The following is a 24,298-nucleotide window of genomic DNA, read 5'->3' as shown; positions in this document are numbered from 1 at the left end:
TTTCGGCCCATTCAATCCCGACTGTTTTTATTTGCAGTTACGACCCGATTGTGGTTGTTTAAATTCTGAAATAACACCATTTCTTTACTCAATGGTGCAAACGAGGATTGTAGCTTGACATCGGTTTGCTCGAGCTTCTTGCTCTACATTAGTCGGGTGACCAGAAGATAAACAGCAATGGAGGTGTGTAGCACAAGCGGGAGACAGGGTTGGGGAAGAAAATATATTAAAAAGGAGTAAATTGATATTTTGTCCCTAAACTATTTTAAGTTTATGAAAAGACCCATGATTTTTATCTAAAGTTTAAGGCTTAAAATAAAAATTAAATCATTTTTCAATGTGCCACATCATCAAACTAACGTCCCAGTGGTTAAATCTTAAAAAGATTATAAAGTAAGTTGTCAAAACTTGCATTTTTTTAATTTAGTGAGCAAAAATGTTCAAATATTAAATAAGTGACCAATTCTGTGTTTTATCCATAAAATAATAAAATTCAAATAGATCAATTTAAAATTTAATTTATTTAGTAATTAAAATGAAAAAAAAACTTGAAATGATTTGAAATATCATTTACTTCTTTCTAGTAAATTTATGTACATTTTCAGTCAGAAACAAAGCCTACATGATACACCGTCATCAATAAAAATAAAAATCAAATTATAAAAAAAACAATCAGACCAATAATAGCTTGACATGTGTGATGGTATAAATACAAATGTCGTCCAAATATTCCAGAAAGTCACCCCACTTGATGGATGGAGCCCAACCAAAATAACAAACCAATACTATCAACAAGTCTTCTTTTTTTAACTTATTACAAAATCACCCCCCACCTTAAAAAAAAATAGTTTTCACAACTTATATTTTCCCTCAAATCCTTAGCTGAAAGCGAGCGGTAAAACCCTTCATAACTGCCATTTGAATTGACGAATAAGTAGTGGACATATATATAATATATTCCAAGGAAAAGAGCAAAATGGAAATTCGCTAACGACTTTTTGAACCAAGCATTGATGTATCCACCCATCAAATACACATCTGTTCAACAAGATCACTCAATTGTCAACCAATCTATTCCAAGCACTCTTATTAACAAAACAGGATCCAACACACCTAACCATGCTTCTTTGATGCCTTGGCATTTGGAAACTCCACGACATCATCACTTCTCTTTCTCTTATGCTGTGAAGAAGTAGATGGCAGCACCTGAACATCCTCATCATCTTCAACGTCTTCCTCGTCTTCTTTTTCATTACCCGGCTCCATACCACTTCCTTCAGCATCATGTTCTTCTGCTTGCACCACTGGTTGAACCAGATAACCTTCACCATAGTCATCTTCCTGCCACTCCAATCAACAAATTTTGATTTTAATACAATAAGATTAATTTAAAACATCACAAATTCCACCAAATAGAAGCCAACATACAACTCCAATTAGCCAAACTGAAAAAGAACGCCAGAGGTCATTAAAAACTAAAGTTGCAACATGCAAAATATTTTTAGCCCCAATACCAAGAGTTTATGAATCAGATGTTAATAATTACAAAAATACCAAAAAAAATCAAGAACTAAACTACTGCAGCAACATAAAATTATGCTCTAAAGCCAGTATGTTCTTTTTTAATGAAAGATAATAAGTTTCTTTAAATAATCCGCAACAAAAAGCTACTCAATCAAAAATGTAAAACGGAAAAATAGAAAAGCAACGAAGTTATGATGAACATGAAATTGTCAACTAAAAGGTTCCAAAATTATCAATAATTCACTCAGAACACCATAACTAGAAAATATAATAATAGAAACTTCATAAAAAGGCAACCATGGACACCATAAAGTGACTTATCAGTTCTAAAACTATTGACCCAAAAACCAAAATTTAAAATTGTACTTTAGCTGCGATCCATAGAACATTAAGTTTGCCAACCAATTGACATAGATCTGTAAATTAACTGATTAGTGAACGAAAACAATATTATCAGAGAACCAGAAGACAAAACTAACAAACACAATTCAATCTAACCAAATAAAAATCTTTTCAGACAGAACCTACAACTTCCTTCTGGCAGGGTCATTACAGAAACAGGCATACACACCAACTAGAGAGAACAAGTATACAAGTTCCTTTTCATGACAAAACCACAATTTCATTAGCCTGAGGATAAAGCAATCACTTTCAAAGGGCTTGCTCTCAATTAAAACTTCAAATCTAGTACGCATTAAGGTAATTACTTTACTGTCCTCACCACAAAGACACACAAGAATGAAGAACGATATAAACTTTAAATGATCACTAGCTCTTCCGTGAGAACAAGTGACATACATAATTTGTAATATATATATGACTATAAACTTATAATTTGGAAACACTTGGCTAGCAGAATAACAAAAGCACAACACTTTTTCTCCTGATGCTTGAGAAAACAAAAGCACATCAAAACATAATAGCACGCCAGTTATTTCCTTGAGGGAAATCTAAGAAGACCATATCAATCAAACAATTCGCTTGGGTTACAACATAACAAAACAACAAGCAGAAAGCAGAAACCAAGACAAATCCAACAAGGTAAAAATAGAAGAATGAGTGGTTGTATTGTAAGCAATATGAAACCTCACCTCCTCTTCACTCTCTTCTTCATCTTCATATTCCCCATCATCACCGACACCTAGCTCTTCCTCACCAGTCTCAACATTTTCATCATCATCCCCGTCTTCTCCATGTTCATGCCCATCAATCTCACCTTCTGAGCTTGTCAAACGTCCAGTACTCTCTGGTTCTGCAAAGTCACCTTCATCATTATCTACCTCTTCCTCCTCTTCCTCCTCATCTTCCTCGTCACCGTCTATGTCATCTTCCTCATCATCACTATCCCCAATATCATGAACTTCCACAACATCATCTTCCTCATCATCATCATCAACTTCGTCACCTGAACCATTCTCATAATCATCGTCCCCATCTTCATCTTCATCTCTCCCTACTTCCTCAATCTGAAACCCATTCCCCTCATGGCTTAACCCATTTACTCTTCCGCCTATTTCCGTCTCTTCTTCATCTGCATCACTCTCCCCATCTTCATCAACATCAACAACCTCTTCCGCACCTTCGCTATGCCCATTACTTATTCTGTAATGCTGATCATCACCATCAATTCCCCCAGTCCCTGGATCATCTTCATCCACCTCCTCTTCATCTTCCTCCTCATCAGATTCTGTCCTTTCATTTTCTTCAGCATCCATTTTATCTAAATATTTCAACGATTTAATCAATTCAAAAACCCTAGATTTATAATCCTCAACTCTGGTAACCGGGCACTCATAAAGATCAAGGGACACAAGCTTAAGCTGGGCAAGCGGGGCAAGATTTTCAATATATTGAATCCGGTTGTTAGACAAGTCAAGGTCTCGGAGCGAGTCAAGGCCAGCTTCAACGAGAAATTCTAGGCCACCGGCGATTCTGTTGTCTGAGAGGATTAATTTCTGGAGATTTCGAAGACGAGGAAACTGTTCAAGAGATGAAACACCGATATTGGCAATTGAAAGATGTTGAAGATTCCCAAATTTTTCCAACAGGTTTGGCGAGGGGAGGCGACCTTGAACGCACTTAACCGCACCGTCAAGTGTCAAGGTTCTAGCCGTCGTGTGGTCCTCTTGCCCGTCTAATGCTGTCTCCACCGCTCTCTCCCAGATCTCGTCCATCAAATACCGCACCGTTTTTATCTCAAAAATAAACAAATAATGATTACAAAGCTTCTTTCTTGTCTAAGGACGTTAATGGGCTCAAAAAGATGGTTCGAAAAGGAAGATACTAAGGTGTGTCATCTCTGGTAAAGAGAATCAAATGAAGGAAACAACGAAATTTTAGATGAAACCCTAACCCTGGATTTTGCAGATCGAAGGTGAGCTCTTTCTTAACGTATTCGGACGGCTTAAAACCCTATAATTTTTTATTTTACCAGATGTACGGACTCTGTTATTTCAAATTGGCAGCGCTTGAGAATAAAAAAAACACAGGTTAAAAGAAATTTTAAAAAGGAACCCTAATTTCAAACTCCTATATATATATATATATATATATATATACTATTTTTTCCTTTGTTTCTTATTGGTTAATAGGAGTGGACGAGTCGGGATAAACCTCGTGAAGGGCGGCTCGTGGTTGCGGTTTTGTTTGAGTAATTATTGTAGAGATGTAAACCATTGGATTGAGGAAGTCACGGATCGTTGACATGGATGAAATGAAGGGTAGAGATCGTAGGACGGTGTGATTGTTCTCGAGAAGGATGTAGATGGATAGATAGATGAGAGAGAATGAGCTGGGGTTGACAAATGACACGTCGCTTTCATGGTAAATATCGGTACTCCTAGAAGAATACCAGACTATCAAGTTGGACCAAATTACGGAAGTGCCACCTGTTTAAGTAGGCAGGTCCGGATAATCTCTTGGTCCAGCCACAGGCAGCCCGGTATGCTTCAAACTCAAAAGTTTCCTTGAAGACGAGGGCAGTAGCAATTGGAATCCAAAACAATTTTAAGAGTAAATGATGCTATCCCTGTCTGCCGTGAATATCAAGTCAAAGGTCATTTTAATCCATAAGAGCCACAAAATAACGATCGCAAGGTTACGTTGCCCATGGTCATCTTAATCCTGCAAAAGTGTCAAGAAAGCATAAGCAGGTGTATCACAGGAATATACGCAACCTTATTAATCATGATTGTTCCACAACAATTCAAGGACCAGTTTTAAACTTTCACTTTGAGTCTCCTCCACTCAGATTGTTAACCTTACTTCCATTTTGACTCCCGGGTCCTTTAACTTCTGCATAACTCGGTGGCAACTTCGGTGGATGCACAATAGGCATATTTGGTGAAGGACTTGATGAGGGCGGTGAATGGAATGGCCAAGTGGTTGTACTCACATTTGAAGCCGGAGTGCTTGAGAACTGGCTTTGCCTTAGAGAACTGCTACCACCCTTTGTATCGGTCTTTGGCACATCTACTTTCTTTTTTCTCTGCACAGCTTTGTTGCGCTTCATTAACGTCTCCTCCAATGGTACTCTGGTTTTTATCTCCTACTGTCCTAACACTTGGTGCCCCAAACTGAAGCCAAGGCTGCTTGAACTGTGGTGGCCAGTTCAACATAGCAGCATGGGTTCCAGAAGAACTGGCCGTTGTTTTCTGCACCCTCTTCGCCTCTAGACTGAAGCCCTGGTTCTGACACGTCATTGGACTTATTCGGCTTTGAGTCTTGCTGCTTATCTCTATCCAATGTAGAACTCAGATCAACTGGATCAACTCTAGGCACTGAAGTTCTGCCTGTGGCAATTGTAGTTGTGGGAAATGCTTTCTCTGGAGGGACAACTGGAGTGTAATTAGATGGAAGTAGATCATCCCAATTCTCTAATAGCTCCTTGTAGACTTTCCGGAGGGTGACCTCCGTAAGACCTGTCACCTTACATATCTCAGCCTGTGTCTTGCGTTTGTCTTCTAATTGGCAAGCCAGATATATAGCAGCTGCAGAGATACTAATCGGATTCTGGCGAGTGCAAAAGCATTTGTTAATCACAACTTCCCCGATATGAGTTGCCAGGTCCTGAACACATGAAGAAGACTTCAATACATCCATCTTCAATTGAAATCAAGAACCATTTCAAAATGAGTTAATACTCATCACAATATGATATAGTCATCCATATTGTTAAGCCACCCCACACAGATACCAATGAATTGTGTAGCGTAAAATAAATTTGTAATCATATTATAAACTTAACTCGAAACTTGTACGCATTACAAGATGATTTCCCACAAGTCCTATCCATTTTTAAGCAATTTTTTAAACTCTTTTAACATTTATCTGCAAAGAATTATACAACTTCCAAAAATTACAATTCAACTTTATCAACTAAAGGTCCAAGTGTCGAGTGGCCAAAAGGCATTCACTCCTCAACTTGTTGAGGGTTCGAGCCACAAGGTTGGCATAATTGCATCTGAGTGGGTTTGTATCAAAAAACAAAACAAAAAAAACTAATGGTCCAAGAAGTGACTCTTTAAACAGAAAGGTACCTGTGCAGACTTGTTGAGCTGGATGAGAGTGCAAAATCTCGGCATATGAACTGATATTGAATTACTGTTGATCTGTTGACTTAATTGTAGAGCTTCTCCCAGGATCTTGATGTACTTCCCAATCTCTTTCTGTGGTACATTGGCAGCAATTGAGATTTCCTGTCATTTTACGAAAGCCATTAGAGATTACTTGAAAAAAATGGGGGAAACCACATGCAATAGAGATTTCAATCCAACATCCATGTTGACGTTGTAAGTGCTCACTCTTTACTTTTCCCTTTCAAGGGTCAAAGTCAAATTGTTAAAATCACATTGAAAACAAAACTATAATCATTAAGTTCCAAGATTTTAAAATCTTTATTCTATGGAATTCTACACTTTAAAGTTCTTGGTTTTCTTATGTTCTTCTCCACCATCTCAATTCCTCACGAAGTATTCACCTATACAGTCCTCATACCCTTGATTTACGTTGAGGCTTGCCCAGTTCTTGTCTCCATCCACCTCTAAACTTATACTCTTCATTCGATCCCAGTCAATTATCCACATTATCATTCATAAAAGCAACCACTCCGCCTTTGGTCTCACATTACACTCAAGAATGACATCTAAGGAACTTTAGCAGGATCTTAGTACAAAGACACAAGATTTACAGCAACCTTATCAGGCACGAACCAAATGGCCTCTGTGGTAAAGGAATTGTTGTTATTCTTGAGGACCCGGGTTCGAGCACCATAGATGCCAGAGACATGAGCATTCAATGTTGAAAGGTTGAGAATTATCTTCGAACAGTTATTGACTTGTACTTTCCCAGATTATTCAAAAAAAATAAAGTAACCTTATCAGAGCTGTACCTATAACTAGAGATAGGTGATAAGATATAGGTCCTCGGGGAAAGACTACAAGATTCATATCCCAAACACGAGTAATCAACAAAATATGCAAACACTTAAAATATACCACGTTATAACGAGGAGGAAAGAACAGCTATTTTACAAAATTTTGGTGTAGCACATACAATTATACATATTCACACATGCATAAACATAATAGGGCTCCTAGAAACAATATGCTTCACATATTTATCAAGGAGTCTTCAAAATGCAAACAGGCACAATTTTGAGCTTTGGTAACAGATTAACTTGATTCTGCCATACCACTAAACTGTTTTAGCATAAACAAGTCAAAATGTAAAACCCCACTTAATCTATAGAGAAAATTACCATGAACAGAAATGAATCAGAAATATAAAGTTACCTGTGGGGTTCGGGGCTTTTGAGCTTCCCTAACGGCCTGAACAAGAGCAGCAGTAGCAAGCCCCTCAACACTCCGGTTCCTCAAACAGGTAGCCGAACAACAATCCCTAAATAACTGAAACGCGTGATCCGATATATCGCAATCCAACCCCAAAATAGACGCCACGTCAATAATCTGCATATAAGCCCTCAAATTATCCACCACAACCGTCAAAGACGACGTTGACGAAGGAAGAGAGAAAGGACCGGAGGAAGAATGGGCTGGGCTCCAGGGACCACGTGGAAAAAGCCTTGATAAAACCCGTAGGCTGAAACGGGTCATCTTCGTGGATTTGGTAGGCGGAAGCTGGAGCGGGGATGTCGGAGGTCACGAGGCAGAGAGGAGTATCTTGAGCTCGCATGTGAAAGAGGTGGTGGTTTAGGGATTGGCGCTCCTTGACGACACGTCCGCACGAGGTGCACTCCGTTATGGAACGGCCGGTTGTCGTAGTGGCGCACCGACCTTGCGCCGCCGAGCAATACGGACACTTCGTCGGTTATTATTTATTACTCCCTATTACTACTGCCAGAAAGAACGGGGGCGTGGGTTCATTTAACTAACAAAGAATTCTTCTCTTTTTCCAGGTAAACGTGTATTTAAATTATCGGTTTTTATTTATTTTAATACCTAAACTTTTAATTTTTTTAAGTTATACTTAATATTTAGTTTTTATTTCATTTTAGTATCTCACAATTAAAAACATAACTCATTTAGTACCTAGACTATAAATTTTGATACATTTCAGTATCTAAACTTTTTTTTCAAAATTTAACGTTAAATTTTGAACAGTTGTACCAAAATAAAATAAAAACTAAACATTAGGTATGGTTTTGAAAAATTGAAAGTTTATATACTAAAACGCACTAAAAGTAACAGTTTAGGTACTAAAAACGTAGTTTACCCTTTTTAAAATCTTAATTGAGTTATTTTCACTACACATCCCTAAATCATACCAAAATTCCATATTGGTTTTCGAACTTTAAAACATTCTAAATCAATCTCTAAACTATCAATATCATTTCAAACACATCCTTGTGTTAGCTTAATAAACTATTTGAGTATTAAATATCAATTTGGGTGGAGTGTTAAATGTCCCTAACTAATCCGGAGTACCTCACACCCTAATTTCATGGTTATATTTTAAACATGAACAAAATTCTTGTGCCTCTGTGTTACGCCCCTAATTGTGGCATTTTTAACAGCTAAACCCCATACTAAAGGCATTTGTTTTAATTGAATTAACTCGTTGCTTTTTTCTCGAGAAAATCATCTTCTGCAGTTAACCTAAACGTACCAAGAAACTCGAACAAAAAAGAAACTGCCAAACTGCAACTAATTGAGCAGTAATCTCAATACCTTATAGGCCCATACAAGTTATTAGTTTTGGAGAGGACAAGCAAATAATAGGCGAATGCTTGTTCATTTCAGCTTCCATTTCCTTAAGTATGGAATTTTGGTGAGTTCAAAAATGTTTGTAGCTTTTGATTGCCGTGCAGTTGCACCATTGCTTGCTTTAAACTTTGTTTGTTTCAGTTTCCATTTCCTTGGATTTATCCAACGTGGTCTCAATTGGAGCCATAATGAACGAGCATGCAGCAGAATTTTATTTTAATAATGTTGGGGTCATAATGCAGGGGAAGAAGAATTTTATTCTTTAAAAATTTACTTCATATTATTTTTCTATGCACATGATATTTTAGTTTATTTTAATTCTATCTTATTTGTTGCACTCTTATTTTAGCATCCTATTCAATTCAACATATTTTTCATGTATGATGATGTATATGTATTTGGAAAATTCTACGTTGCTCAACGAGCAGCGACGAACACTACTAATTTAATTTATAAAAATTAAAATTCTAAATGACTCAAAGTATAATTATAAATTAGTTAAAAATTTAAAGATAAATTATTTAAAATGAAGGGTAAATTATAGTAGTGACCACCTAACTATTTCCCCTTTTCATTTTGACCAATATTTTTGAAATTTTATCAATCGGGTTACTCAACTATTTAAATGCATTTAATTAAGCCACTTGTCGTTAATATTTAACAGATAAGCTGATGTGACAGTTAATATAATTATACATTTGATCATTATTACTTATATATTCTATCAATTTGGTCCTAATTTTAATAAATTAAAATAAACTTAACTCTCAAATCTTTAATTTTAAAAGATTTTAAAAGTTACGACGTATTCTATATTTATAACAAAACAAAAATTTTATTAGAAATTTCATTTATGGTTCTCAGAAGCATCCCTTCAATTGTACCATAACCTCTTTTGGTTTTAAGGAAAATATAGTTGATTAGGCTATGCATATCAAGTTAGCTAGACAAAAATTTTATCCTACTACTATTTGCAAATGACGTCCTACTAGAAAGAGGTGATATAGTCTAACCTGTCAAATTAAGAAATTTTTATCCAATAATTTTCAAATAGAAAAATGTGACATATATTTCTTTCACATTTGACACAATCTTCCTTTAAAATTTTAAAAATTCATCACCAACCATAAAATTTTATGTTCATCTTTAATAAAAGTTTATACTGATAAGATTCTTGGTGGACTTAGCATGGAAAATTATGTACTAAGAGATTAACTTATATCAAAAGGGCAATAAATTTATTTTGCTTTAAATTTAATGTCATAAATTATTGCTTGATTTATACAATTTTTTAGAAAAATGTTTTGCTATAAATTTTGATTTGTTATAAATATGTCGTAACTTTTAAAATTAAAATAAAAAGTTGAATTTTGGGTCATTATGCATGGCACCATTTGATTTGAGGGTTAAGTTTATTTTAATTTATTAAAATTAAGACCAAATTGATAGAATATATAAGTAACAGTGACCAAATGTGTAATTATACCAAATATTTTAACTGCCACATCAGCTTCTTTGTTAAAATTTAACGGCAAGTGGCTTAATTGAATGCATTTAAATAGTTGAGTGACCTGATTGACAAAATTTCAAAAATATTGATTAAAATGAAAAGGGGCAATAGTTAGGTGGCCATTGGTATAGTTTACCCTTTATTTTAAATAATTTAATTATTTGTAAATTTTTAACTAATTTATAATTATACGTTGTATATCACCCCAACCCGTATCTTACCCGAATACGAGTTTGAGATGTTACATTGACTTTTTAAAACAATATTCTTACAAGATAACAAAACATTTGAACTTATATTAAGAAAATACAATAATATTATATTAAATTATGCTTCATTATTAAAATTTGGGAAAATAATGCATATTTATGAACAGTAATATATTGTATGAATAGTACCATGAACAGTAACATGAACAGTGAAAAATTTCGTATATAAATTGTGTATCGATGCACTGCTACAGTAACTTCGGCAAAATACGTATAAATTCATAAAAATCTAAGTTTTCATTCGTATAAAATTATCATTTACATATACACATTTAAAACATTACAAAACTCAATCATATGATTTTACAAAACCGATTAGAATATATCGTATTTAAACCTTTATTTACATGCCAACCACTATCATTATTACAAAATACATACTATACATTTCTTTTCTGATCTGATCTTTGGAAAAGAGAAACTGGCCTGTCTTGCATAACTTTTACCAATCTTCCTCTTCTCGAAACCTACGCGTGAAACAATCACACGCTAAGTCATTGACTTAGTGAGGTATGAAAACATATGATATTACTCTACTCATATCAATGCATAAACAATTAATACTATCATATCATATAAAAGCATATCTCCCATTTTATAACCAATGCACACATATACATATATCATTAACATACTTATCAGTACTCATATTACTATCATTAATTCTTTTTTATCATGTAATCATATATTGTACCTTTATATACTCACCATCGGGCATCCATGTCATTTCACAACAGAGCACACATAGTATCATATCAAGTTATTTATTATTTTTTAAAATCCCATGTATTAGCCCATGTATACTTTTGAGAACTTGAGGTATGTGAGTACATTGAGGTTGTGCACTATTATGCTGTCATCACAGCTCGTATAACTGTCCCGAAGGACCTATCCAGAGGTCATAAAGAACCTCGGCAATTGTCCATAGGTCCCGAAGAACCTAGGTAAAATGTCCATATATTCCTTAGAACATAGGTATATTGTCCATATGTCCCGAAAGACATAGGTAATTCTGTCCATATGTTCCGTAGAACATAGGTAAACCCTCGACTCTTGGCATGCCAACTATACCACTAGCTCTCATATTATATAACATGGACATTATCATTTATAACATTTCATATCACTTGTTCTTTCTCTTCTGTCACATACCACATGTATGTGTAAGCATATATTTCATATCATATAACATATAACATTATTACATGTAATCACGTAGATCATTTCATATGGCTTATATCATTTCTCATTTGTTCATGTACGTATGTCATTTCTTGTTCACATATGTTCATATATACATCACATAGCACGTAGAATAACATTTAAACTTATACATGTACTCATATACATACTTTCATATAGTCCATATATCACTGCCATATAAGTTCTCTCATCATTTTACATAATCACTTATATAACATTAAATATATATTATATTCATGTATTTACTTTCACATAGCTCATCACATAGGCATGTATTCTCATATTTCATTCTCATATATTCACATAACTTGGATCAAATATACATATAGTCACGTAAATCACTTTTGCATAGCTTATATCAACTTTTCATGTCATTTCACACTTCTTGTTACATTGCTTATATCTTACTCTTATGTCTTCTCATATACATATATTCACATATACATATCATTTCATTATCCTTATTATTATTCTTATCATCACCATTAATCCTTTTACTTACCATATTCATATCAATAACACATATACTCATACACACATATAAATCATAAGAAACACATACTTCTATGAATTCATGCATTTTACTATTGTAAATAGACTTATCACAAGTCTTATTTTCCATTGAATATCATATACTAAATAATGTGCACTCACCTTAGCCTTGCTTTGATTCGATCATAATTCTTTGATTGTTTCATAACTCGTTTAGGCTCGATATCTACATAACATAAATTTCGAGACGATTTTCAGAAGCCTAAACCTTATAACCTATGGGTGCATCGGTACCCAAAATAGCTTCAAAATTTCCATGCATCGATGCACCCCTTAATGCATCGATACACCTTCAAAATTGTCTTAGTGCATCGGTACCTATTCATAGTGTATCGATGCACCTATCCAAAATAGGCTATTTTCACCCGAAATTCATCACTACTTCACTCAAGTTTTCATGTATAAAATCCTTATCATGCTTCTAAACTCATCTATAACAACTTTAACTAATTTCTATCATTCTAACACTTTATAATCTCCCATATTTCATCCAAATTCTTAGGGCTAAGAATCATACCAAATTTTCCATGTTATCCAAACTTAATTCTAACACTTCTAACTTCTTATTCTCATAAATGACAAGTCAAATTCATCCTCCAAATTCATTTAACCCTTCTTATTCAAAATTTCACTTAAAAACCCATTTTCTTTAATTTGTCATAACTCCTTTATCTTTTGATTTTAAAATAACTTAAGCTTTCCTTAAGCTTAGTTATCATCTAATGATCAAAACTCAACCTTTAATTCAACAAATAATCAACTAATTAAGAAACTCACCTTTGCTTGCATGCTCCATGGTGGAGAAGAGAAGAAGATGAAGAAGATGAGAGAATTGTGTGGAATCACAATGGATTCCACGTGGGTTTCCCTTATCTTATAAGGGAAATAAAAATCTTTCATGTCAAATGACCATTTTGCCCTTTAGTTCTTTTAATAATTACTAACAACTTCCAGGAAATATCTCCACATAAATCATTAAACTATTCAACTATTCTACTTTTATCACCAAATTCTAAAATTTTACAATTTCGTCACTAACCCGGTATTGAAGATGTCACACGTTGAGTCTTTTAAAATTTAAATTTTTATAAATTAAATTAATAATATTTATCATTAATTATGTTCATCGCTGCTCGTCGAGCTTAAAAAAATCATCCTACGTATTATTGTGTTTTTAGACTTTTAGTATAAAATGGGAATAAACTAAGGTGAATTTCTCTTGTTCTACGTGTTAAATAAGTCGAATTCTCTCTCTCTCTCTCTCTTTTTGTTCCTCATTAAATATCAACCATTATTTTTATTTCAAAAAGAATATATTCATGGAAAATCTGATTTATCTTATATTCTGATCAGTTTGAAATCTCTCGAATTTATCTTTGTTTTTGTTAAAAAAATCAACCAGTATTATTTTTATAAATAAAATCATGATGTTCGAGCATAATCTTTCTTGTCCGAGATGTTGAACAAATTAGAATCTTTTCAATTAGTCCTAGCTCTTATTTCGTTTTTTTTAAATATATTATTTTATTGCTTTAACATTTCTCATTCTCTCCCACTAAGGTGGTGTTTGTTTTTGCAGAGGTAAAATGTCTGCAGTCTGCGGACCACATCTGCAGACATCTGCAGCAAAAGAGGTAGACTAAAATTCTACAAACTGCTAAAATAAACTGAAATATAAATAAACTGATTTTTTAAACTTAAAAGAGTTTTGCAATACTGAAATTTAAATAATTTTAGTTTTATAATAATGAAATTTAAATAATCCATACAACTACAATAATAAATTTTTTAAAAATAAATCAATCCATATTTTAAAATAAATCAATCCATATTTTAAAATAAATTTAAATAATTTTAATTTCTTTGAAGAGGTTTGAAGACATAAAACCATGTCTGAGCCAAGAAGACCTCGCGCAGACGTTTGAAGATCTTCTGTCTTCTAAAAAACAAACGGTCTGCGAAGCCCAATGTCTGCGCGTGGTCTGCGCGGCGCAGACATAAGAGCTTTGCAGACCTTACACAGTAAAAACAAACACCTCCTAAATGTGTCTCATTTGATTTTTAAAATTGTACCATTTAAAGTGTCCTATTAGAAAAATAAATAAACAACGACACTTATATTTTCTTTTTTATCCTTATATCCCGTTATTTTATACATATCAAAACAAATCTATCAATCATCTTTTAGGGATAATTTTGTCATTTCTCTTGGTCAAGCATATCTCCTAAAACTATGTGTATAGTCGATATCGGACACATAATGGGACGGAGGGAGTATTATTTAGGGCTTAAAGAAATAGTTAGAGAATTTAGTACTCAACATTAAGATTAGATAATTTTAGGTCGTAGAATGTAGAACGGTTAGTGGACATATTTAGTTTGCTTATATTTGGTATTTAGATTAAAGAGTATGATACATGTTTTAACATTTTCATCCCATTATTTAAAATGAGATATTATCTTAAGTAGACTCTCAATATCCTTTTAAATTTTGAGGTTATTTAGCAAAAATAAAATTATCTTCGATTTTCATAATCATGAGACTATTCTGGTTTTTCCTAGACGTTGAGGAACACACGAAATTGTCCATGAAAATTTTCTTATATATATTGACATGTAAATTCTCAAAGTAGTTGAGTTTAATTTTAGTTCTTTTAGTTGTTAGAGAATTCGATATTATTTTGAAAATTTAAGAATTTCGTATTAGTCTAAAAATCCAATAACAAAATATATGGATCGAAATACAAATAATCATGGTTAAGTAAATATCATGGGTGTTGTAAGAGTGTTTACCCTTCCTCCCATATAATTATGCCTATGAACTCAACTTTAATTTTCGTAGACTTAAATATTTTTTAGTATCAATCACACCTAATTAGTTAGTGAAAGAATTTCAATTTTTTTAAATTGTCAAGCTGTTTTGTTTTGTTTTTATAAAAACGATTTCGACAATAATTGTTGAGTTTTGAGATTAAAACCTATCATTGATCACTTTCGAAATAATGTTTTTTGAAAAAAAATAGATAAAAGAAGTTCTACCCCAAATAAATATAGATATCCGTATTTTTTTCCAATTGAAATTATACAACCATAAACAAAAACATTATTTTGCACCAAATAAGTATAATTCAAAATCCAGAATTCACAACTTATGGGAATAAGATATAAAATACAATCACCAAAATTAACAAATTTTAGAACATTTTGTTCATAATATATGATGATGATGCTATAAAAGATTAATGCACATTAACAACAAAAAATCATACACAATATTTAAGTTAATTTTATACAGTGATAAGATTAATGCATATTAACAATAAAAAAATATGCTCGTAAATGAATCAAATGTTTAGCGAACCGTTCGAATGGAAATTCTTTTATGTTCGTTTATTTATTAAACGAACAAATATGAACAAGATTTTATGTTCGTTTAATTAAATAAACGAACAAGAACAAAGGGTTTGTTCGTTCATTTACGTTTGTGAACATTCGATAATATGTTCGTTTATGTTCATTTGTTTATTTTCGTTTATGTTCATTTGTTTATGTTCTCCAAACCCTTTTGAATTATAAATATTTAATAAATTTTAACCTTAAACTCATTAATTTTTTTAACTCAATTAATTTTAAACTCAAATAAAATGTAACTCAAATCAATTAAAAAATATAAATCATAAAATTATTTGAAAAGAAAAAAACTTTCTCAAATATAAACTCAATTAATTGTATGTTCATTTACGTTTGTTTATGCTCGTTCGTTTGTGTTCGTTTACGTCCGTTTATTTGTGTTTTAATCTTTTATCATTTAAATGAACGAACATGAATGAATATGAACAAGCTAAATTTCTTAATGAACTTACTCGGACAAGAAATTCCATTCTTTTAGTTGTTCGTGTTTGTTCGGTTAAGTTAAATGAACGAACATGAACATATCCTCATTTGTCTTCGTTCGGTTCGTTTGAAGTCCTAACAAAAATCATATAGTTCAAGGCTTAGTAACTACATCACTTCACCAAAATACCAAATTTTAGAACATTTTGTTCGTAATAAATTATTATTAGTATGATGATGTAATAAAAGATAGGGAGAAAATGTTTCTCGGATCAATTTATGAGGCGAAACGAGGATATTGTTAAGTTGAAGTTACCACCCAATTCAAAGCAGAAGATATAGGCAGCAAAATTTTCAAGAGAATTGAAAAGCTAAAACAAATACATCGTTTTGTTTTCTGTATGCAAACTGTATAACTAAGGGTTTGCCGATAGGATCAGGATCAGGCCACTACCTCTCGCAAACATGGGCAGTAGGGCAGCAAAATGAGAATTCAGAAGTAGTAATTAAGATCCGAAGCCGAACATCATCCAGCATTTCTTCTTCGCATCATATCATTCACCGATTCCACTTGAAATTACCTTCAACCTACCTTTCTCTGCTCGTTTCAGACCCTTCTGCAAAACCCATCACAATTGTAACATCACTTAAAGTAGTAATGAATGAGACAGTTCATTAAGACATTGAATGCCATAGGAGTTGAACCACGAGCAACCAATACTATCCAACCATGGTCACAAAATTTACTATATAACGTATTGGATAAACGGCTTGCATATTCTAGAATATCCCCATGGTTCGTCAAACTAAGGTGAAAAGAATTGGAAGAATAAATGAAAGAACGAAATAACTCAATTGGTTACATGTGCTTATTTAAATTAGTCAATATCTCAGTAAAAGTAACCACATCATCACAGCATGCTACAAGTCATGCTCATGCACAAGAGCACGTATCATGGTTACGAGTATCTATACCCCAGCATACCGATAAAGTCTACAATCTCAAATTATTTGAATTCGGGGAACTCCAATACGTAAGGACAGGGGAATGCGTAATAAGAAAAGCAATGAAGTTTCAGTTCATTGATTGTTTGATTCCTTAAAACATGATAAAATTTATAGAAAACAAAAGATGTTCACAGCTGCAAATTCATGTCAAATTCAGATATGCTCCAACTGTCATAAAGGTTAAGTGGTATAAACCTACATACTGGTTATTGAATTAACCAGGCTTATATACCTTTCAGCTAGAAACTTACCAGCTACTAGTCCAATCAATTGACCTAATCTCTTATTATTTTTGGCCGTTTGCACCAAAGAATTCAATAATAGAGGAACTTGAACCACCAAACCTTACATCTCCATCCCCTTGAACTTTCTTTTTGAAATAAGCATACCAAAGTCCTTGCAACCCCTAGGCAAATTCCACTTAATTGGATCCTCGAACTCTAGAGGGAAGAATCATCCAGATTAGGACTATCTATATAGCTTTGTCAGAACTCAGAACTGATTCCGCCCAACAGACAGATCATTAGAATTCAATAATAGAGAAACTTGAATTACCAAACCTTACATCTCCATCCCCTTGCATTTTTTTTTCTCCTGAAATAAGCATACCAAAGTCCTTGCAACACATAGGCAAATGCCATTTAATTGGATTCTCAAACTCTATAGGGAATAATCATCCAGATTAGGAGTATATATTGTAGCACCCCAAAAACATACAACAAATCATCATAAACACCAAATTTATGACTTATCAAGATGCATAGGAGATAGTACTTACCACGTTCAAAATTCAGATTTTGTAGAAAAACAAATGAATACCTCCAAAAATCGAAAATCATTTGATATCGATTAAAATAAGAATTTTATTCGAGAAAACCACACTTGGTCGGATTCAAGGGTTTTCCAAATTTGGGGTGTTACATCTATAGCTTTGTCAGAACTCGGAACTGATTTCACCCACCAAAAGAGTTAGACAGGTTGTTAGCATTAATCAAAGTCCAGTCTCTAGTGTGGTTAGAAAAGAAAATTGATATTCCATAATCCACTAAAAGAAGAGATAAAAATAATACGAAGGGTAACTTAACGCAAAGATGAAAACAGTAGCTATAAAAGATTAGGAATGAAATGTTATAGGCTTATAGCTCCTTTCTTGGAACAAAAATGAAGATAAAACATGACTAAATACTCTAAAAGAAGTCGGTGCCTTCTACGCTGCTACATGAGTACTAATTCTAGATCCCATTCCCACTCACTTAATGCTAATTGCCCAAAAGGAAGATGGATCCAAGAGTAGAAATTAACTTCAATGAAATGGAAACTACATATAAAACCCAGAAGCAATAAACGGAAATGCTACCTGCTTCTGTTCACTTACATGTAAACGAATATTGAGCAATCACATGTTAATCAAAGCATGTGTTTAATCAAATGAGGAAATACAAGAACTGCAAGAATTATTCTAGATCATCAAAAGCTAATCATAATCAACAAGAAAAAGAAAGCTAATCCCTCACCGTTGATCGGATTGGCGGAGAATCAAGATCCACGGAGCGTACGGACATCTTAGCGATCTCAGTGATTGCATCCTCTCTAACCCCAGGCACATCACTGATCAAGTCCTCGTAGGCAGCCTCAAACGCCTGTTGCCAAAACATTGGTAAGCTAATCCGATGGCTGCTAGTGTACACATCCCACATGTGCTTCACCACCTTCTCTCTCTCCTCCATTTCCTAACCAAAAATGAAGCAAGGAAAAAGAACGATTGAGAAAAGAACTTCATACAAAAGCAAAATTAGAAGGAGAAAAAAGGAAGAGAAATTTGTGAGGGGAACATACGAGAACATCTAGATCGTCGTGAATGAGGCTATCAAGATCATCGGAAAAACAGTTGAGGTTACCGGCTGACCAACGGAGAGTAACGGTACCGGTGAACATCGACCAGAATGCCAATAACAAAATCGCAGCTAAAGCCCATAACTTGTAACGGCCTTTACCAAATAAACTCGAATCTGAGTTATCCTTTTTAACATTAGCTAACGTTGTCGTTGCCGCTGTCGTCGGCAGAACGCCGTCGTCCTTCATTTCCTTTTTGCTTGAATTTTCCGTGGCGAATTTATTTCACTGTTCTTGAGCTCCTTTTCTAGTAGAAATGGTGTGGACTTGGATTCGGAAGCTCTTCGATTTGCCCTTTTGGCCTTTTGAGTGAAAGGGACTAAATTTATTGTAAATCGCAATTGTTGACGTTTACCTGATTTGAGGATGATATTGACCGTTGATGTAAATCTAATCATAAATTCAACGGGTCCGCGAGTGTTTTTTTCATTTCTCAACTCTCATATAATATGCGGTAATCCACCGACGCGAACACGGTGCCGAATGGGGTTTTTGAATTTTTTGTATTTAATGTATTTCTCGAATTTAAAAAAAAAATATATGGACTTTTGACAATGATTTTGGTAGTTGACCGTTATAATACCGATATGATATTTTACGGTATTGATATGATAATTTACGATACTGACATGATAGTTCAAGATAACTACTGACATGACAGGATTGTATTTACGGGTGTGTAAATCCGGGTATCCGGATTTTCATGTACCCGATTTTCGGGTACCCGGAACTTCTGGGTCGACGATTTTTCGACTCGTGTCCTGACTTGGATGTTACAGGTACCGGTAATCGGGTATCCGATACCCGGTTTTTTTATTTTTTATTTTCAAAATATTAATTTTAAAAAAATATACAGAAATTTAAATGTTTAAAACTTCGAATTACATACTCTAATATCCGAACATAAAATTTAAAAGTTTGAAATACAAAATCTAATAATCCATAATATAAATAATTCATTATATTTTATATAATTATATATAAAAAAATAAAAGAAAAATAAAAACTAATCGGATACTCGGGTAACCGAGTACCCTGAAAACTAGATTTTGTGACCCGGGCCTGACATGGGAAATGTCGGGCCGGGTACCCGACCCGGCCGGATTTTTTTTTTTAGAGAATTACCCGGTTTTTTTAGATCCGGGTCGGCGGGTCAACGAGTCGGGTCAACCGGGTCGGGTAATTTTGCACACCCCTAATTGTATTGTATGTTTTAAAAGTTGAGGACCTAAATGAAAGTTTTAGAAAAGTTTAGTGACCATTATTATACTTTACCCTTAATTATTTTCATTTAATTAACTAATCCAATAACAATTATATAAATTTAAACTTACAAATGAAAAACAAAAGGGCGGCAAAGCCCTGTATAAAAGACACTTTGCTCGGACAAAAACAGTTCATGTCTTGGGACCATATGATTTGAACACACACTAAAACACAGAGAGCTGCAAAAAGAAAAAGAAAACGATGGCGAAACGCTTCAAGCTAAAGATATCCCGTGTCTTGTTCCAATCTTGCCGATGCAAAGATCCTTGTGATTCCCCCTCAAATCCTGACCCTTCTTTCTTCAGACTTTCTTCTTCTGTCAACCCAATCCCTATTACCCTCCACTTACCCCCATCAGCCCCGCAACCAACTCCCCGTTGCTCCTCCCTCAAACGCCACGTTTCCTCGGCGTTCTCGTCTATGGGTTGCGTTCTCCGATCAAGATCGTCCGCTCCGTGTTTCTCTGAAACTGAACGCAGCGAATCGCATCTGCCGCCGACGCCGGAGTTTTACTGGGAAAGAGAGGATGGATGGCACGTGATCGCCAAAGTTCTCGACGATGAGGAAACCCCTCGTCGTAAAAACTACTACACCTCTGACAATAACGACGATTTTTTCATCTCTCCATCTAAGCCTCCCAACACGGAAAACAGAAAACGACGATGTAAAAAGAAGAAAACGAGGAAGTCGTCAGTGGAAAGCTTTGATGATGAAGAAACAGAAACCCTAGTCTCATCTTCCGGAAGTTTCACAACTGATTCCTCTTCAGCCATACGCAAAGGAATGACCATTAGGCATAGAAGCAGGAGGAAGAGAAACAGGAAAGTGAAGAAGGCAAGAAGGAGCCGTATGATGAGATTATCATCGTCGGAGAGCGAATCGCCGGCTAGACTTTCGAGCTTTTTGAAGCGGATAGTACCATGCACGGTGGAGGGAAAAGTGAGTGAGAGTTTTGCGGTGGTGAAGAAATCAGAGGATCCATGCAAAGATTTTAAGCATTCGACGATAGAGATGATATTAGAGAATCAAATGTTCGAGAACGAGGATTTGGAACAGCTCTTGCTTTGTTTCTTATCATTGAATTCTAGGCGTCATCATGGCGCCATTGTTCAGGCTTTTGCTGAGATTTGGGAGGCTTTGTCTTCTACGGGATCCAATGGTTCTCCAGTTTCATTTGCTCTTAATTTAATCAACTAAATCATTGTCAAAATTAATAAATTATAAATAATTATATTTTACAAGCTTTCTCATCATTTTTTTATGATGTCCCGTCATTAACTACGGCCGTTTTCTTGATATATGACCATCTATCGTTTTTTATCTCGATCAGTCACCATTCAGATTACATTTTTTTGATCTAACACCTTTTACAGAAAGACGCATCCCTTGAAACACGTTTTACGTTGATTTGATGTCACGTAGCAATCCTTAGGGTGCGCCTTAGCCCACGTAGGGGTATAGAACAGGACAGGAGCCGCGTCTTAGCTTTATATGATATAATTATGTAAGGTACGGTACAGGTACCGCGTCTTATAGTTTTTCCCGGTTATAAATACCCTTTCCCCTCTGTAACTCCTCACATTTCCTCTCAATTAGAAAAAAATTAATACAACAATCCGGCAATCTTCTCATATTTAATTCAGAAGTTTGTGCGATTTTTCGTTATAAGGTAATTTTGTGATAATTTTTTTATTATACTTATTGTTTATTATAATTATTTGAAAAAATATTATACTAATTGTTGTTAATTAATTTCTGTGTTTGTAAAATTAGAAAGCTGGAGCATACGTCGAAATAGTTTTGCGATACATGTAATAATATAAAATTATATTATTTAAATTATTTACGTTTATGTGTAAAAATTTTATTGTGTTATATTTTCGTTCATATATTATTTATTTAATCAGCTTTGTTTTAGTTTTTTTTTTTGCAGATATAATATTGGCATACTTTTAAACTCAAATAATGACGCGACTTTCAGTTATTGTTTATTATGATGGTGAAATTCGAGAAGATGAAACTGACGTTATTTTCGTATCAAATGAGCGTGTTAAAGTATCATTCAAGAGAAATATAACTCTTGAAGAGCTGATAACGAAGATTTCGAGGAAGATTCATGTTGGAAGTAGAATAAGAATGTCGTCGTTGCAGTACAGATTTCCAACATCATTGTTGTCATTAACTTATACAGCGTTCAAACTTTTGAACAATGATGATGTTGAAAATAATGGTTGAAGCTCAAAGTAATTATTCAGACGCTGATATTGAGATGTATGCAAATTTTGTTTAAGTGCGTGCTGTTCGGGGTCAATCATTAAGCTCCCACTATGGGCTGGCTGAACAAGTTGATCAAGTTGACAGCCCGACGATAGTAATGTGTAATGATTTTAATGCCATAATGGGGAGACATTCATCCACAACTCCTTACGATATGTACTGAGGTGGGTCGACGAACAATTCGTATGGCAACATCGCGTCCAGTTCAAGGGGAAGACATTCATCTGTAAATCTCTTTGACCTTAATATAGAGATGTCATCGACGCAACAATCTGTGCAGTTTCCATTTGACACAATGGCTTCAAGCTCCAGGGGAGGCATTCGACTGCGAGCTTTTTCGATCTCAATGTTGATATGTCTTCCAGTTCAAGGGGAAGGCGTACAAGTAGCAGGTTCTTCGACCTAAATGTGGAGAGCATAGAGGAACCATCATCTCCACCAGAAGAACCGCTTCGTGAGCCTGGTGCGGATGGTGCTGAGACTGGACTATTCATTCACCCAGAATCACCGTAATTCAACTCCGATGATGATGTGGATGAAGTTCCAGCAAATGTGGCACAAACTGACCCTCCAGCACACATGTATGAAGCTGATTATGGTGCAATATATGGGCTAGAATTTGCGGATATGCCTCATCACGGTGACTATGAATATTACTCATCAATAAATAATTGTGAGTTATATTTAGGCATGGAGTTTTCAAACAAAGAAGAAGTGATGATGACTATAAAAAAATTACAATATCTATAATTTTGTTCAATCGAGAGTCGACCGCTCCACGACAGAAAAATATGTATACTAATGTGCCCGACTCAAAAACGGATGCAATTGAATGGTTCGCTTATCGAAGAAGAAGAAGAGGAAAAATAACAGATAAGAACTAACAATATACAACGGTCCTCACACATGTTGTGCTGCAGGGGTCAACCAAGATCATCCCAACTTAGACTCTGAAGTGATATGTCAAGCCATCATGCCCATGGTAAAAGCAAGCTCTCATATAGTTGTTGCTGTGTTGATTTCAGCTATACAATCACAGTATCGGTACACTGTCTCCTATAAAAAAGTTTGGTTGGCAAAATAAAATGCCATTGTCAAACTTCATGGCGAATGGGATGCATCTTACAACGAACTTCCAGGATGGTTTAGGCTGGTGCGGAGGTTGAATCTTGGGACAATTGTGGACTTCGAAACCTCCTATGCATACCATAATGATCGAGTTCTCCGCGATCGATGCCAATTCTACCAGGTTTTTTGGACTTACCCACAGTGCGTTAATGCTGTCAAATACTGCAAGCCTGTGGTCCAGATCGACGAGACTTTCTTGTATGGAAAATACAAGCAAGTTTTATTATTGGCAGTTGTCCAAGATGACAATCGCAACATTCTTCCAGTTGCTTTTGCTCTTGTCGAAGAAGAAGATACATATTCTTGGGCTTTTTCCTCCGAAATTTACGTGCACATGTTATCATGAGGGAAAAAATCTGTGTCATTTCAGATCGCGGAGCTGGGATCAAAGCAGCAATGGAGTCTTTGGGTCCAATGTGGCAACCACCCTTTGTCCAATATAGGTATTGTCTACGACATATTGCTGCGAACTACCATAGAAGATACAAGAGGAATAATGAGTATCAATTACTTGTGCGCATGGGTAAGTGAAACTGATGTAGTTTGTTTTCTTTCGATCCTTTTGATCAGGTTAGTAAGTTATACATTTTTTAATCAATTTACGAACTACT

General features: G+C 34.6%; 5 protein-coding genes across 6 annotated transcripts; 1 reads left to right on the top strand and 4 right to left on the bottom strand.

Annotated features, from left to right (window-relative positions):
- Nucleotides 1–730: 730 nt before the first annotated feature.
- On the bottom strand, nucleotides 731–3,929 carry LOC120139309 (acidic leucine-rich nuclear phosphoprotein 32-related protein-like). The gene is made up of 2 exons (XM_039154578.1): nucleotides 2,616–3,929; nucleotides 731–1,341 (listed from the first exon to the last, which is right to left on the bottom strand). Exons 1-2 carry the CDS (start codon nucleotides 3,696–3,698, stop codon nucleotides 1,114–1,116), a joined length of 1,311 nt encoding a protein of 436 aa, XP_039010509.1. The 5' UTR covers nucleotides 3,699–3,929; the 3' UTR covers nucleotides 731–1,113.
- Nucleotides 3,930–4,042: 113 nt separating this feature from the next.
- LOC120139310 (plant-specific TFIIB-related protein 1-like) lies at nucleotides 4,043–5,068 on the bottom strand. The gene is made up of 2 exons (XM_039154579.1): nucleotides 4,789–5,068; nucleotides 4,043–4,647 (listed from the first exon to the last, which is right to left on the bottom strand). Exons 1-2 carry the CDS (start codon nucleotides 5,033–5,035, stop codon nucleotides 4,637–4,639), a joined length of 258 nt encoding a protein of 85 aa, XP_039010510.1. The 5' UTR covers nucleotides 5,036–5,068; the 3' UTR covers nucleotides 4,043–4,636.
- LOC120139262 (plant-specific TFIIB-related protein 1-like) lies at nucleotides 5,063–8,486 on the bottom strand. The gene is given in 5 exon segments (XM_039154554.1): nucleotides 5,063–5,592; nucleotides 6,063–6,221; nucleotides 7,317–7,548; nucleotides 7,550–7,842; nucleotides 8,469–8,486. Coding segments are annotated over 5 exon segments (1,215 nt in total). The 3' UTR covers nucleotides 5,063–5,079.
- Nucleotides 8,487–16,624: 8,138 nt separating this feature from the next.
- LOC120139292 lies at nucleotides 16,625–19,330 on the bottom strand. Of its 2 annotated transcripts, none has more exons than XM_039154567.1 (3): nucleotides 18,960–19,327; nucleotides 18,638–18,853; nucleotides 16,625–16,732 (listed from the first exon to the last, which is right to left on the bottom strand). In XM_039154567.1, the coding sequence occupies exons 1-3, from the start codon at nucleotides 19,203–19,205 to the stop codon at nucleotides 16,670–16,672; spliced, it is 525 nt and encodes a 174-aa protein (XP_039010498.1). In that variant the 5' UTR covers nucleotides 19,206–19,327; the 3' UTR covers nucleotides 16,625–16,669. The 2 variants fall into 2 exon arrangements, with proteins under 2 accessions (XP_039010498.1, XP_039010499.1); XM_039154568.1 differs by having other exon boundaries at nucleotides 16,650–16,729; nucleotides 18,960–19,330.
- A 1,153-nt stretch (nucleotides 19,331–20,483) lies between these two features.
- Nucleotides 20,484–21,479, top strand: LOC120139261 (transcription repressor OFP7-like). Its single transcript, XM_039154553.1, has one exon. The coding sequence runs from the start codon at nucleotides 20,484–20,486 to the stop codon at nucleotides 21,477–21,479; it is 996 nt and encodes a 331-aa protein (XP_039010484.1).
- The last annotated feature ends 2,819 nt before the right edge of the window (nucleotides 21,480–24,298 follow it).

This window comes from Hibiscus syriacus, unplaced genomic scaffold, assembly GCF_006381635.1.
Source record: "Hibiscus syriacus cultivar Baekdansim isolate YM2019G1 unplaced genomic scaffold, ASM638163v2 tig00110733_pilon, whole genome shotgun sequence".
NCBI classification, from domain to species: domain Eukaryota; kingdom Viridiplantae; phylum Streptophyta; class Magnoliopsida; order Malvales; family Malvaceae; genus Hibiscus; species Hibiscus syriacus.
Note: the sequence above shows the minus strand (reverse complement) of the source record. Positions and strands in the feature narration are given on the sequence as shown.

Excerpts from the sequence above, each read along its gene's own strand:
- LOC120139309 (XM_039154578.1), bottom strand. The coding sequence starts at position 3,698 with ATGGACGAGATCTGGGAGAGAGCGGTGGAGACAGCATTAGACGGGCAA. Across the intron at positions 1,342-2,615 it reads AAGAAGAGAGTGAAGAGGAG|GAAGATGACTATGGTGAAGG; the intron begins GTGAGGTTTCAT and ends TTGGAGTGGCAG.
- LOC120139310 (XM_039154579.1), bottom strand. The coding sequence starts at position 5,035 with ATGAAGCGCAACAAAGCTGTGCAGAGAAAAAAGAAAGTAGATGTGCCA.
- LOC120139292 (XM_039154567.1), bottom strand. The coding sequence starts at position 19,205 with ATGAAGGACGACGGCGTTCTGCCGACGACAGCGGCAACGACAACGTTA. Across the intron at positions 18,854-18,959 it reads ACGACGATCTAGATGTTCTC|GAAATGGAGGAGAGAGAGAA; the intron begins GTATGTTCCCCT and ends ATTTTTGGTTAG. Across the intron at positions 16,733-18,637 it reads CTCCGCCAATCCGATCAACG|AAGGGTCTGAAACGAGCAGA; the intron begins GTGAGGGATTAG and ends TGGGTTTTGCAG.
- LOC120139261 (XM_039154553.1), top strand. The coding sequence starts at position 20,484 with ATGGCGAAACGCTTCAAGCTAAAGATATCCCGTGTCTTGTTCCAATCT.